Here is a 15,298-nt window from a genome sequence, read left to right as displayed (position 1 = left end):
AACTTGGGGCGGATGATCCACGCGACTCTCACCATGCAGCTGCAACACAAATAACGAGTAACATTACTAAAAGAGAAATGCTAGATGACCAACATAATTTATTGTTTTTAGTCCTCATTTTTTACCATCAACCCAATTCCTTTAGTCTAGTAATCTAATAATATACTTTTAGCACATATTTTTAAACATTAATGGCTGATGGCAAAAAACAATAAATTCTGCTAGTTCTCTAGCTATGAAGCACAAACACTTCGTTGAATTACCGTGTCCGCCTGTCGGACACATTTCGGACATGACACTCACCAACACTCGTCCGATACGCGTGTCTGTCCAAACCGTGTCTTAATAAAAAATAAAAAATTTTTTACCGAACGCCTAAATACTATTACGTGTCAGCGTGTCCAGTCTTATTATTAACATAAATTTAAATATAGTATATATTATTATTTATTAAAATAAAAAATATTTTAAATACTTGATATAATTAAAATAAGACATTAAAAATAATTAAAAAAATTAATTTATATTTTAATATCAATAAAATATCAAAATATCATTACGATTTATTTAAAAAATACTTTATATTTTATATGTGTATGCGTGTCCCTGTGTCTTATAAAATTTTAAAATTCACATGTCAGTATGTTCCGTATCGTGTTGTGTCCCGTGTTAGTGTGCATCATAGTTCTCTAGTATTCCTCTGAGAAATATGTCATGAAACTAAATCTATCAATAAATATAGCTTTCTTACAAGAAAAGTATTAGGCTCTTGATTTAGTTGCCTCCTTTGTTCCAAAGGCACCCTTGGCTCTCTTACAAGGATCTCACTCAAGTAAAACTTTATATGCCTCCTCTTCTGTTTCACTCAGCTTGTCAATTGCCTTATAAAAGTCCCACCACCACTTTTAAATTGAACTCAATCCTTGGGTTGCTATAGTAAAATGCCGGAGTTAGAAACTGAGCAACTGCATAAAATGGATGAACTTTTAATTCTCATCTTAAATCAGTGATATAGAAAATGTCCTGGGGCTTTTTGAATAGATTCCTCAGCCTTTTCCATTGGCATTGCTTCATGTGCGAAATCAATTACAGGTATTTTTTCATGACGAACAAGCCAAAGGACATGAATAAGAGGTTTCACAGCTTTAAGAAAATAAACAACATCATCCCAACATCATTCCGGAAAATTGATAGACCATCCCTTATACAATAGATAACATCATAACACTGATTATTAAGTCGTTTAATCCAATACATTTTAGATGATCTGCATCACAAAATCTTGGAGCCATTTTATTCATAGAGCAGAACTGATTATCTGAGCAGAATTTTTCAGCAATGTAAGAAAGATTCATGTTCTTTTAGTAGCTTCTAAAGAAAGTAAATAGTTAGCCAGTTAGTGAAAACTTTTCATTCATAGCCTGAAGTTGTAATAACAACCTACAAACAGTAACGTGCTATTAGCAAGTGTAGAAGTGTACAAAAAGTAAATGTATAAATTTTTATGCTAAAAAGATCTGATGCTGCTTAGAGGAAAATCAGAATAAAACACCGAAATCCCCACATGAGCATTGTCCATTCACAAATTTATGAAGCCGCTTACTGTCTTTGATAATGATTTCTCTACCAGTCAGTGTTGATACATACTTAACAAAATCATGGCTATCTCTGCACATTAAGGTACTCTTCACTACTCGTATCGGCGAGGAACTCGGCAAGTTCTCCAATCCGAATGTAATCGCCAGCTTCTCACTGTGATAAATGGAAGTTGATGTTATTTTTTCTTCTTCTTCCTTGTCTTCTTCACTTTTCTCCATAGTTTCTAGCATCTCATATCCAAGATTCTTTGCTTTGAAAATTAAAACCTCCAATGATTCATAAACTAGAGAACTCTGAGGGAATTCCTTGTCATTCGGTTTAAATGAATATACTGTTTCTTTGATGCTGATCCAACTCCAATCATTTAATTTTCCAACTTTTTCCTGCTTCATTATCTTCTTCACCCTAGAAGCATCCTCAAATCTCTCTACAGAATGGTACATATCCAATAACAACAAATATGTTTCGGTATCTTTCGGTTTATGATTTAGTAACTGCTCGGCAGCTTGAAACCCCAACTCCTGATTACCGTGGCTTCGGCAACCTGCTACCAAGTTTGACAAGATATACTCGCTAGGCTCGAAATCCATTTTCTTAATCATATTGAAAGCTTCGTCTAGACGTCCAAACTTCACAAACAAATCAACAAGGCAAACATAATGGTCCATCACAGGCATGATTTTGTACTCCTTCTGCATAATCTCAAAATAAGTGAGTGCCGCATTGATCATGCCAGCATGGCGACAAGCAGATAAAACCCCAACAAAAGTGACTGCGTTAGGTCTAACTCCTGTTAGTTTCATGTCCTCAAAAAGCTCCAACGCTTGCTGAGACCAACCATGCTGTGAAAAAGCTGTAATCATGGAAGTCCATGATATCATAGTCCTAGTAGACATCTCTAGAAATGCTTTGCTTGCCCTCTCAATGCTTCCACATTTATTGTACATATTAATCAGTGAACTCCCCACTACCACTTCCGATAGGAACCCAATTTTGATGGCCTGAGCATGAATCTGTTCCCCCTGCTCTAAAGCCACCATCCTACTACAGACACATAAGGCACTTGAGAAGGTAAACAGGTCCGGCTTCATGCCAAACCGATGCAACTCAGAGAAAAGTTTGAGTGCTTCAATTCCATAGTGGCAAGCAGAAATATTATCCTTTGTGAGCTCCATCATTTGTGCATGCCCAGCAATCATTGCATTCCATGAAACCAAACTAACATCATCCATTCCGCTAAACAAAATTTGTGCCTCATCAATGCAACCACACTTGAGATACAAATACAATAAAGAATTCCTTATACGCAGATTCGACTGGTATCCTAATTTAGCACACAGCGAATGAACTTGAGTCCCGAGTTCTAATAATGGAATCTCACAACACTGGCTCAAGACACTGGATAAAGTTAACTCATTAGGCTGTGTGTCCTCAGAAAGCATATCAACGAAAAGTCTTAAACCCATCATGGGGTCACCATTGTCCCCACAAGCAGAAATAGCAGCAGTCCAAGAAACAACATTCTTTTCCTTGATTCTCCTAAATGCACTGAGAGCTAATTTCAATTTGCCACATTTGGAGTATAAACTACAAAGTGCATTGCAAATGCTAGTGTCAAAATCAATCTGGTATTTGATTATGTAAGCATGGAACTGATTCCCTAACTTAACTGATCGCATTGATGTACAAGCGCTTACAGCTACGGCAAGTGTGTAATTGGAAGGATAACTCCCTGCATACAACATCTCTTGGAACACATAAATAGCATTCTCTGGCTGCATTTTCTGCACATAACCCACCATCAATGTAGTCCAACCCACCACATTTCTCCTTGGCATTTTGTCGAATACTTTGCGTGCGGCTTCCATGCGACCACATTTAGCATAAACATTGACCAGAAATGACATCAAGAAAACATCTTGGTGCGCTCCGGTTTTAATGGCATGACCATGAATAACTTGTGCATCCAGGAAAGATGTCCTGTCTAAGCATTCTTGCAACAGGGGAAAATAGAAAGATGAGTCCAGCTCTGTCATTTGTTTTGTCAACGAGATCGTTTCACGAAAATCAAGATTCTTGGGATCCAAATCCGTGAAGTAGTTGCTTTTCTGCAAAGAAATGCTCTGACTCTGAAAGCATAAATAAAATGCATGTTAATTACGAATCAAGTGAAAGCAAGCAATAGAATTAGTTTGGTTAATTAGGCTAAAGCTCTCTTTAGGACTTGAATTATAACTTTGATCAAGAAGTTTGATTTTCATGAACTAGAAATGATTTCTTTCTTAAATAATGTGTGTGGAAGTTAAATGCTTTTGCTACCCAGTATTAACTAATTGGATGTCAATGTAACAATCCATAGAAGTTGAAATAAAAAAACAACACATCCAAGTCTTTTTATTACCGAAGTCTAACTAAGTTAAATAATAAGACTTATAATAATGCTAGAAAAAAAATTTGAATATATAGTATTATTCAAAAAAGAATCAGGTTAGTTGGTCGGTAAGTTAGTTAAAATAGTTATTCAGATAGTTACATGAATTCACTAATTAGATAGCGGACCGCGTACTAATTCTCACGTAATTCATCTGTGTACCAGAACTATCGTATGCATATTTTTTGCATAAAATATTTTAAATATGACGTATCATGTAACTATGGTTATTCATATTATCCAAAATAATTAATACAAAGCCAAAGAAAATGGTAAATAAACTTTGTTGATATAAGAATGAAAGAGATGTATTGAATAAGGAAGTGAAAGAGAGGGGAGGGGGTACCTTTTCTATGGGAAGGGAGGTTGGTGGGTGTGTTTTGAATTGTGGTTGGAGCTTAAGAGTTGTAATGAGAGCAGCAGAAGCACAAGGAAATGATGCCATAAAAAGATAACGTGAATTGAATTGATTATGGAGGAAGGAAAGAGGAATTGAGTAGTGTTGAGTGTTGACATGATTAAGTTAATTGATTGGGTTGGATTGGTGTTGCTTGGATGAAAATTGAGGTAAGGGTCTAAGGGAAGGGAACGGATATATTAGATATCCAGTTTCATTTCAGCCATTGGCTGGCGACTAGAAAAAGACATCAGGTAATGACAATATTCTTAGAAGCACTTTAATTTATTTTATAAAATCCATCACTCTTTTGTGTTGTTTATATAAAGTATCATTTACTTGTAAAAATAAGAATAAATGCTTCAGATTAGTTTTTCAAAATGTATATACTATATAGAAAAAAATTTTACACATTAATTAATTGAGAAATGTTACTCTTATTTGATGATATCACATTTTTTTTTACAAATTCATACAAACATACAATAAAAAAATTCATGCCAGAAATTACATTATAAAAAATGAAAATAATATTATCATTTCTCTAATTAATTTAATATGATAGTTTTAAAAAAAATAATTTAGCCTTTCAGTTTATAACTTTATATTGACTAATTTTTTTTCGATAAAATTAAGGGACCAAGACCCAAAAGAATAAACACTAACTACTGTCTAAAGGATAGAAAACTAATTTCTTTTCTTTTCCCACTATCTATGACCCTCACGAGATCACTTGGTGGAGAATCTAAAAAGATAAAAGCTGATTGCTTCTCTAGGCTCCTTTTGGCAAGCCAATCAGTGCATTCGTTGTCTTCACGGAGAGTGTGATTGAAAGCAAGCTCCCATGGTCTATTTATCATGTCCTGTATATTTTTTAAAAGGGCATTGATCTTCTGCGATTAAAATTTCCGGTTCAAAATGTTATAGGCCTCAGTTGAATCCACTTCCACGGTAAGTCTTCTCATGCCTAATTCCCACGCCATTCTCATCCCATGGTAGGCTCCCCACAATTCTGCTTTCAAAATCGAACAACATCCCAGGTTAGATTAAAATCCCGCCAACCACTCTTCCTCGTGAGTTCTGAGGATACCTCCACAACCTGCTTTTGTCCCGCTGTCTCCTACAACTCCATCAGTATTCACTTTTATCCATCTCTTGGGAGGTATAATCCAATGATATACTGTTGAGACTGTGATCTTCTCCCTTTCATCCCCTGCTGTTTTTTTATAAGCTTCCTTAAAATTTTGGGCTGTGTTCCTAATCACTACATTGGTGTTCTTGGGTCTTATGAACGATGGTGAGAATATCTCTTGATTTTTTCACTTCCAAATCAACCAGTTAGCTACAAAAAAACTCATCCTTCTAATCCAACAGGGAGTGTTTCCCAAGATCATTTTTAAGATTGAAATTGATCCACCCTTCTAAGTCTAAACCAAAGAAGACCGCAACCGTAGCTGGGTTTAAGAGTTGAGTCCAAATTCTTGAGGCTCTCAGACAATCCCTCAAAACATGGAGTGATATTTCAGGTTGTCCAGTACAGCAATGGCAATTTGGATTTGTTCTTAGTATTCTGGCTCTTCTACTTGCTGTCAGAATTTGTTATACCCACAAAGGAAAAAAAAAGGAAACAGAAGTGCATAGTCACGTGGGGGACACATGCCCCCACTTAAACCCCTTCCCCTTTCTTATTCTCTCGAGCCTTCCCTGATCCCTCCCTCTCTCTTTTATTTTCATTTCCTTCATACAAATCAAAACCAAACCCTCTCTTTTCCTTCATCTCCTCTTCCATTCCATCTTCTTCATTTCAAAATCTTTATCCAACCACAACACACCAGATTTCATTTTACCCTTTTATTTTATTTCTATTTTAATATATCATCTATATCCAAAGTAAATTTTTATTTTTCACAATCCCAAATCAAGAAGTTCATACCAAATGAGTAAAGGAAGCATTCAACTTATGAGTTTCTATTGTTATTGAGGCTTCGAAGTAACTCTTTGACTCAATAATTAGCTATATCTCCAATTTTTAGCATCCCCATACTTGTGGGTATAGCAAAATCCAAAATTAAGGTTATTAGGATTAGGATATTTGGGGCTTTTGTCAAAGTGAGTAAGAATGTGTTAATTGACTACATTAGTAACTAACAAATATCATTATTGTCATATTTCTAGAGTTGTAGAGTGATTGGACATCATGTGGTAGCTCAGTGGCATGCTCAGAGTTGCTTCCGGTTTCTTAGAATCAAGTAGTGAGTGGATATTATATCTGTAATTATTTTTAAATATATTATTATCAATATTTTTGTTGAATCATTAATTTTGGAGTTTGAAAATATTTTATTATTGTGATTTTTGAATTTTTGAAATAAATATTGATTTGTGAAACTTACAATTTTATAAAAATACACATGAGACGATATTTATATATTTTGTAAAGCATACATGTTTTCTTATTTGACTTTATTGAATTTTAGTTAAATTTTAGTATGCATTCTTATATATATTTTTTATTTAATATGAAAATTTAGTAATATGTTATAATTATTAGAGATTTGTTATAAATGATTTGGTTTGGATTGGTTTAGGAGACTCTGACTAGAAAACCGTTGTTAACGGCGGTTATGACGTTAACTTAGATGCATCTAACTCAGACCTCAACTAGCAGAGGCGTTGCTAGTCCAACGTGTAGGCCACACGTTGGATCTGTTATACCGTACGGGCACACTAGAGGAAAGGGCTACCCTTAGAGGTGGAGCCGCCCTAGGTGTATAATATTTGATTTGATTTGACTTCTGGAATGAGAACTCCCATTTCAGTTCATCCGCTTAACTACTTATTTATTTGTTTGCATAATTAATTAATATAAATTTCTCATCTTTGAAAGAAAATATAATTTTCAAGGTAAACTCTGTATTGTCTCGTGTGAGTTACAGATGTAATGTTTGTTCACTGAGTTGCAAAACCCACCCTATTATATTCCTATATTTTTCAGATACAAGAGTCATTCCAGGTTCCATTCCACCTGTCCCTCAGTAGATCTTAGTCATTTTGGTGAGTCCTTCTTCTTTCCAAGGGCTAAGTAATTATGTAATAGAACCTTTGCTCAAAATTTAGATTATGTCAATGCTCCATATGTCACAGGTAGGATCCTCGTGTAGGTTATTTTATCTTGAATCTTGAACTGTTTAGGTAGTAATTATGATTTGGTGATGTAAGACTTGTGGTTTTAACTATATAATCTAGTTATCAACTTGATATATATATATATATATATATATATATTGTGTATTCTGGATATATTTGGTTGTGGATATGATTGGAGTATGTTGTTGTTGTTGTCTTTGGAAATGGATGTTTATTGTTGATACAGGGAGTTAATATTTATGTGGGTAAGGTCCTAGAAACAGAGGAGATTCTGTCTGTTTTTCTGAAAATTTGGTCGTTTTGCTTGCTGAGGAACTTGTCCCTTGAGCACCAGTCATGGCTGGATTCGGGCCATGACAAAGTGGTATCAGAGCCTTAGATTTTCCTGTGTAATATGGAGCAAGTGTTCTTTAGTAAGGTCACAATTGTGCAAAGGGAAGCTGGCCCATTTTCACAAAGTGTGATGTTACTAGAGGCCTATAGGAAGTTGTCATCAATCCTTTGTTCTCATGATTCTTTCTATCTGTCCTATTCTCTTTGAACTCCATATACATATGTCGTTGGTGATTCAATCGCCTTACTTACTCGATAGGTGGAAGATGCCACCTAAGAAAAGACGTGGTGGAGCTGTTGGTGCTCCTGATACTGCTGAATCCAATAGGGCAGTTCTTCACCACTTGGAGCACTTCGACAAAGGCCAAGGAGCCAAAGAATAGCTGATAGGCGCGAAGGAGAGTTACATCGCGAGAGAGTTCAAGAGAACCCTGCAGTAAGAGAGACCCAACCGAACTTAGCAGCTGAATTAAGGGGAATAAATCAAACCCTTAATGTGGTATTACAGGTTCTAACAAATCAAAATAGAGACGGAGTAGGAATTCCTAATATGCCAAATCCTCAGCCTCAGAGTTCATCAGATGTTTGGAGATCAAGAGCCGCCAATTGAAAAGTATTTGAAATTGAATTCGTCCACTTTCAATGAAGATTCATTGGATGAAGATCCACAATAATATCTAGAGGATGCAAAGAAAGCTATTCGAGCTCTCAAGTACACCAAGGAATGGGCTGTTGAGTTAATATCCTACAACTTGCGTGGTTCAGCAAGATATTGGTATGAGTCTCTTCTTGAGAGCAAAGAAGCAGCTGAACTTCCTCCTCCTTCTTGGGAAGAGTTCACTGAAGAGTTTCTCGCTCGATGTTATCCAGATAACAAGCAAGCAGAAGATGCAATTGTCTTTGAAAGATTAAGGCAAGAGAATATGACAGTGACTGAGTATGCTAAGGAGTTTACTAGACTTTCTAAGAGTGCTCCGTACTTGGTGAATTCAGAAGAGATGAAAGTTCGTCATTTCGTTCGTGGATTGGCAGAACCTATGTTCACTACTTTTATGCCTGAAGTCGGACGCATGTCTTTTAAGGATGTCCTAAACCCTGCTTATGGAATTGAAGCTGGGATAGCGGAGAAAAATACTTTTAAGGATGTTGGTAAGAAGCCCAAGATGAAGGGACAATTTTCTGGTGGATCTAGTTCAGGAGGATTTCAGTCTTATCGTGGTCAGACTAATCAGCAAGGTTATTCAGGTTATCGAGCTCATCCTCAAACATATTTCGGTGGGGTTGCTTCTTCTGGATCTGTTCCTATGAGTGTTTCAAGTCCAAGACCTTTTGTTGGGGGCACCCCTCAATCTAGTGGACAAGGTTCTAATCAGACAAGACCAACTAAATCTTACTGCCAGCAGTGTGGAATCTACCATTCCGGTATATTTTTCAAGGCTACTGGTACATGTTTTGGTTGTGGTCATCTGGTCATCTTAGGAGGGATTGTCCAAATCCTAGAGGGGGCTTTGCTCAAGGTATTGCACATCCTACAACACTAATGCCATCATCTTCAGCTATGTCTATTGAAAATTCTTCTGGTCCTAGTGGCAGAGGAGCTGGTGACAGGGGTCAGACTTATAACAGAGGAATGAGCCAAAAAGGAAGAGGTCAGACATGTGTGTATGCTTTAACACGTCAAGATGCTCAAGCTTCTAATGCTGTGGTGGCAGGTACTTTACAAGTTTGTTCTTTAGATGCTCAAGTGTTATTTGATACGGGTTCTCATTATTCATATGTATCTCCACATCTTGCATCTCGTTTCGATAAACAACCTGAACTGTTATCCCACCCATTTCATGTTGGCACTCCACTTGGAGTCTCTACGGTGGTTCAAGTCGTGTTTCGGTCTTGTGTTGTTAGAATTAATACGGTTGAAACCTTAGCTGATTTGATCCTTTTAGAACCAATAGAAGATATTGATGTCATCCTAGGCTTGGATTGGTTAGCAGCTTGTCATGCTGATGTGGTTGTTATTCCAAAACTGTGAAGTTTGACATACCGGGTATCTCACCTTTTGTTTTTAAGGGTGATGACTATCCCACTTTAGCTAGCATCATCTTATCTATGAGTGCTATGCAATTGATGGATAAAGGAAACCAAGGATTTCCGGCAATTGTTAGAGATGTTGATGCCGAAGTGCCTAGTCTTGATCAGGTTCCTATTGTTAGAAAATTCCCTGACGTGTTTCTTGATGAGCTATCGGGGATGCCACCTGACCGTGAAGTTGAATTTTCCATAGAATTGGCTCCGGGAGTCCAACCTATGTCCATTCCTCCCTATCGTATGGCTCCAACTGAGTTACGAGAATTAAAAGTTCAATTGAAAGATATGCTAGAGAAAGGATTCATTCGTCCTAGCACTTCTCCATGGGGAGCTCCTGTGCTATTCGTAAAAAAGAAGGATGAAACGATGCGACTATGTGTAGATTATCATCAGCTCAATTAGATAACTATTCACAACAAGTATCCATTGCCAAGGATTGATGATTTGTTTGATCTATTTCAAGGAGCTACCTGTTTTTCAAAAATTGACTTGCGTTCAAGGTATCATCAATTGAAGATAAAAGAGGAAGACATTCCAAAAACTGCTTTTCGTACTAGCTATGGGCACTCTGAGTTCTTACTAATGTCCTTTGGTCTGACGAATGCGCCTGCAGCTTTCATGGAGTTAATGAATCGAGTCTTCAAACCTTTCTTAGATCGCTTTGTTATCATTTTCATCGATGATATCTTGGTGTATTCGAAAAGTGCTACGGAGCATGAGTATCATTTGAGGATTGTGTTACAAACCTTAAGGGATCACAAGTTTTATGCTAAGTTTTCTAAATGTGAGTTTTGGATTGATCAAGTGACATTTTTAGGGCATGTGGTGTCAAAAGATGGAATCGTGGTGGATCCAAAGAAGGTTGAAGCCGTTCAGAAGTGGCCTAGGCCTACTACAGTGACAGAAATTTGTAGCCTTCTAGGGTTGGCCGGCTACTATCGGCGATTCATCAAGGACTTCTCGAGAATTTCGGCACCATTAACCAAGTTAACTCAGAAGAATGTGAAATTTCAATGGTCAGAAGCTTGTGAGAAAATTTTCCAGACACTTAAGGCTTGTCTAACCTCAGCACCAGTTCTTGTTTTACCTTCTGGGTCTGGGAGATTCTCAGTCTTTTGTGATGCATCTCAGATAGGACTGGGTTGTGTATTGATGCAGCATGGCCGCGTTATTGCCTATGCCTCGCGACAACTCAAGAAGCATGAGCAGAATTATCCAACTCATAATCTGGAAATGGCAGCGGTCGTCTTTGCTTTAAAGATTTGGAGACACTACCTTTATGGTGAGACCTATGAGATCTATACAGATCACAAGAGTTTGAAGTATATATTTCAACAGAAGGATTTAAATTTGAGGCAACGGAGATGGATGGAGTTGCTAAAAGATTATGATTGTATTATTTTGTATCATCCTGGAAAGGCAAATGTTGTAGCAGATGCCCTTAGTAGAAAATCTAATCACTCTTGCAAGGAGACCAATTGTTGAAGAAGTCCATCAATTGGAGGCCGGTGAAATTCAATTTGACCTTGGAGAATCAGGAGTTTTCTTAGCACATGTTCGAGCCCACTCTTCCCTAATGGAACAGATCAAGGCTGCACAATGTGATGACCCGAAACTAAGGAAGCTTATAGAAGATGTTCGCAATGGGAGGAACTCAAACTTTTCTCTTAATCAAGATGTTTTGCGTTGTGGTCAACGCTATTGTGTGCCAGATAACCATGACTTGAAGAAAGCTATTTTGGAGGAGGCTCACAATTCTAAGTATACCGTTCATCTAGGCTCCAATAAGATGTATCAAGATTTGAAACAATTGTTTTGGTGGGAAGGCATGAAGAAAGACATAGGAGTTTTTGTTTCTCATTGCTTAACCTGCCAACAAGTTAAAGCTGAACATCAAAGACCTGCTGGGTTATTGCAACAAATTGAGATACCTGAATGGAAGTGGGAAAGGATTACGATGGATTTTGTAACAGGTTTACCTCGTAGTTTTAAAGGTTTTTATTCAATTTGGGTAATTGTGGATAGAATGACGAAGTCAGGTCACTTTTTTCCGGTGAAAACAACTTTCAGTGCATCTCAGTATGCTCAACTTTATGTTGATGAGATAGTTAAACTACATGGAGTTCCAGTGTCCATTATTTCAGATTGCGGGTCCCAGTTTACCTCTCATTTTTGGAAATCTTTTAAAAAAGTGTTAGGAACTCGTCTGGATCTTTGCACAGCTTTTCACCCTCAAATCGATGGACAATCAGAGAGGACAATCCAAACATTGGAAGACATGTTAAGGTGTTGTGTTCTAGATTTTGGTGGAAATTGGGATAGCTATCTACCTTTGATCGAGTTCTCTTATAACAATAGTTATCAAGCCAGCATTTAAATGGCACCATTTGAGGCTCTTTATGGGAGAAGATGCAGGTCACCTATTGGGTGGTTTGAAGTTGGTGAGGTTAAGCTTTTGGGGCCAAATTTGGTACAAGATGCAGTTGAGAAGATTCGCATAATAAGAGAACGTTTATTAGCAGCTCAGCTCAGAGTAGGCAGAAGGCTTATGTTGATAATAGAAGGCGTAACTTAGAGTTTTCAGTAGGTGATCAGGTATTTCTTCGAGTGTTGCCTATGAAAGGAGTGATGAGGTTTGGGAAAAGAGGCAAGCTTAATCCTCGTTACATTGGTCCATTTGAGATTTTGGACAGAATAGGTGCAGTTGCTTATCGCTTGGCACTACCGTCTGAATTGTCTATGATTCATCCAGTTTTTCACGTATCAATGTTGCGCAAATACCTTCCCGACCCATCTCATGTGCTTGCACCACAAGCCATAGAGCTAAAGGAGGATTTATCATTTAAAGAGGAACCAGTGGCTATAGTTGATCGCCAAGTAAAGAAACTACGTTCTAAAGAGATAGCATCTGTGAAAGTTGTTTGGAAGAATCATTCGATAGAAGAAGCAACTTGGGAAGTGGAGGATGGCATACGCAATAAATATCCGTATTTATTTGAGTCTGAAGGTAATAATCACATCTATTGTAGTATATGAGTTCAAAATTCAGGGACCGAATTTCTTAAGGGGGAGGGAATGTTATACCCACAAAGGAAAAAAAAAGGAAACAGAAGTGCATAGTCACGTGGGGGACACATGCCCCCACTTAAACCCCTTCCCCCTTCTTATTCTCTCGAGCCTTCCCTGATCCCTCCCTCTTTTATTTTCATTTCCTTCATACAAATCAAAACCAAACCCTCTCTTTTCCTTCATCTCCTCTTCCATTCCATCTTCTTCATTTCAAAATCTTCATCCAACCACAACACACCAGATTTTATTTTATCCTTTTATTTTATCTCTATTTTAATATATCATCTATATCCAAAGTAAATTTTTATTTTTCACAACCCCAAACCAAGAAGTTCATACTAATGAGTAAAGGAAGCATTCAACTTCTGAGTTTCTATTGTTATTGAGGCTTCAAGGTAACTCTTTGACTCAATAATTAGCTATATCTCCAATTTTTAGCATCTCCATACTTGTGGGTATAGTAAAATCCAAAATTAGGGTTATTAGGATTAGAAAATTTAGGGCTTTTGTCAATATGAGTAAGAATGTGTTAATTGACTACATTAGTAGCTCACAAATATCATTATTGTCATATTTCTAGAGTTGTAGAGTGATTGGACATCATGTGGTAGCTCAGTGGCTCGCTCAGAGTTGCTTCTGGTTCCTTAGAATCAAGTAGTGAGTGGATATTATATCTGTAATTGTTTTTAAATATATTATTATCAATATTTTTGTTGAATCATTAATTTCGAAGTTTGAAAATATTTTATTATTGTGATTTTTAAATTTTTGAAATAAATATTTATTTGTGAAACTTACAATTGATGCCAGGGCATCTAGGCCAGTTTCACAGACCTTTTCTTTACTGTTTTAGGGTAGTTTCATGCATTTTCTTAGTAAATAAGGCAAGTTTTGGATGAAAATATACTTACACCTTGATTCAAGCAACTATTGTGAATTTTACATGATTTCATGAGGATTTTGCAAGGATTGAATGACAAATTGATGATGCATAATCTTATGACTTGGGCTAGAGCTTTGATGCACTTTATTTGCTTGATTTCATGACAAAGGAAGCAAGGAAAAACCACGTTAGTAGCCACGTTAATATAATTAACATGACCACTAATGTGGAATGGGAATGAGCTTGCAACGTTAATGAGAAAGGTGGTCGACAATAACGCCAAAGCCATCATAAACCCACGTTAATTGCCACGTTAACTACATTAACGTGGTAGTTAACATGGAGATAAAGAGAGATCCAACGTTAGTGGTAAACGTGAACACCACTAACGCTACAAAATGGTAATTGGCCACGTTAAGAGTCACGTTAACTTAGTTAACGTGAACTCTAACGTGGAAGGGAAGACAGTGCCAACGTTAGTGACACTCACCTTTGTCACTAACGTTGGATCAAGCTAGCATTGCCCACGTTAGTGGTCACGTTAAAACCACTAACGTGAAAGTTAACGTGGAGCTGAGATTGATGAGCCAACGTTAGTGACACTCACCTTTGTCACTAACGTTGGAGATGGCATTCACTACCACGATAGTGGCCACGTTAACCTAGTTAATGTGAACTCTAACGTGGGAAAGAGGGCATTTGAAGCGTTAGTGACAAAGATAAGTGTCACTAACGCTCTCGAAGATAGGCATGCCCACGTTAAGAGTCACGTTAGTTATACTAACGTGAACTCTAACGTATGGAAAGAGGGGGCACAAGGCAACGTTATTGGAAAAGGTGATTCCGAATAACGCTTGCGAAGGATCATAAGGCAACGTTAGTGGTCACGTTAGTGCCACTAACGTTGAAGTTAACGTGGACTATATGAGGTTGGAACGTTAGTGAAAAAGGTGATTGTCATTAACATTCTCGAACCCACATTCTCACTTAACGTTAACATCACTAACGCCCATGCCTAACTCACACTTTTCTGCAAGCTGAGCCCACTAAAGATTATAATTGCTTCAACTCAAGATCTAAGGCCCACATCCAAGACTCGAAGAACTCACTAGAAGATCAAGAAGAGTAGTATATATAGGAGTAGTTTTGAACTATAGAGAAGCTTGGCACTTTGGAGAACTACCCTCTGTATATTTACTTTTCTGCATTTTCTAGTTAAGCATGTATTCTTTTCTGCCATTTTCCATTTCCAGAGCTATGAACAACTAAACCCCTTTCATTGGGTTAGGGAGCTCTGTTGTAATTTGATGGATCAATTATAGTTTTCATTCTTCTTCTTCTTTCTTCTCTTTTG

The 15,298-nt window shown here is 37.2% G+C and overlaps 1 protein-coding gene across 1 annotated transcript; it reads right to left on the bottom strand.

The window, feature by feature from the left end:
* Nucleotides 1-1,320: 1,320 nt before the first annotated feature.
* LOC130940676 (pentatricopeptide repeat-containing protein At3g24000, mitochondrial-like) lies at nucleotides 1,321-4,604 on the bottom strand. The gene is made up of 2 exons (XM_057868892.1): nucleotides 4,377-4,604; nucleotides 1,321-3,728 (listed from the first exon to the last, which is right to left on the bottom strand). The coding sequence occupies exons 1-2, from the start codon at nucleotides 4,473-4,475 to the stop codon at nucleotides 1,539-1,541; spliced, it is 2,289 nt and encodes a 762-aa protein (XP_057724875.1). The 5' UTR covers nucleotides 4,476-4,604; the 3' UTR covers nucleotides 1,321-1,538.
* Nucleotides 4,605-15,298: the final 10,694 nt, after the last annotated feature.

Source organism: Arachis stenosperma, chromosome 7, assembly GCF_014773155.1.
Source record: "Arachis stenosperma cultivar V10309 chromosome 7, arast.V10309.gnm1.PFL2, whole genome shotgun sequence".
NCBI classification, from domain to species: Eukaryota; Viridiplantae; Streptophyta; class Magnoliopsida; order Fabales; family Fabaceae; genus Arachis; species Arachis stenosperma.
This window is presented reverse-complemented; position numbering and strand designations above follow the sequence as displayed.

Bases quoted from the DNA above. Each gene is read 5' to 3' on its own strand.
- LOC130940676 (XM_057868892.1), bottom strand. From the start codon at position 4,475: ATGGCATCATTTCCTTGTGCTTCTGCTGCTCTCATTACAACTCTTAAG. The intron at 3,729-4,376 runs GTACCCCCTCCC...TTATGCTTTCAG, and splicing joins CCTCCCTTCCCATAGAAAAG to AGTCAGAGCATTTCTTTGCA.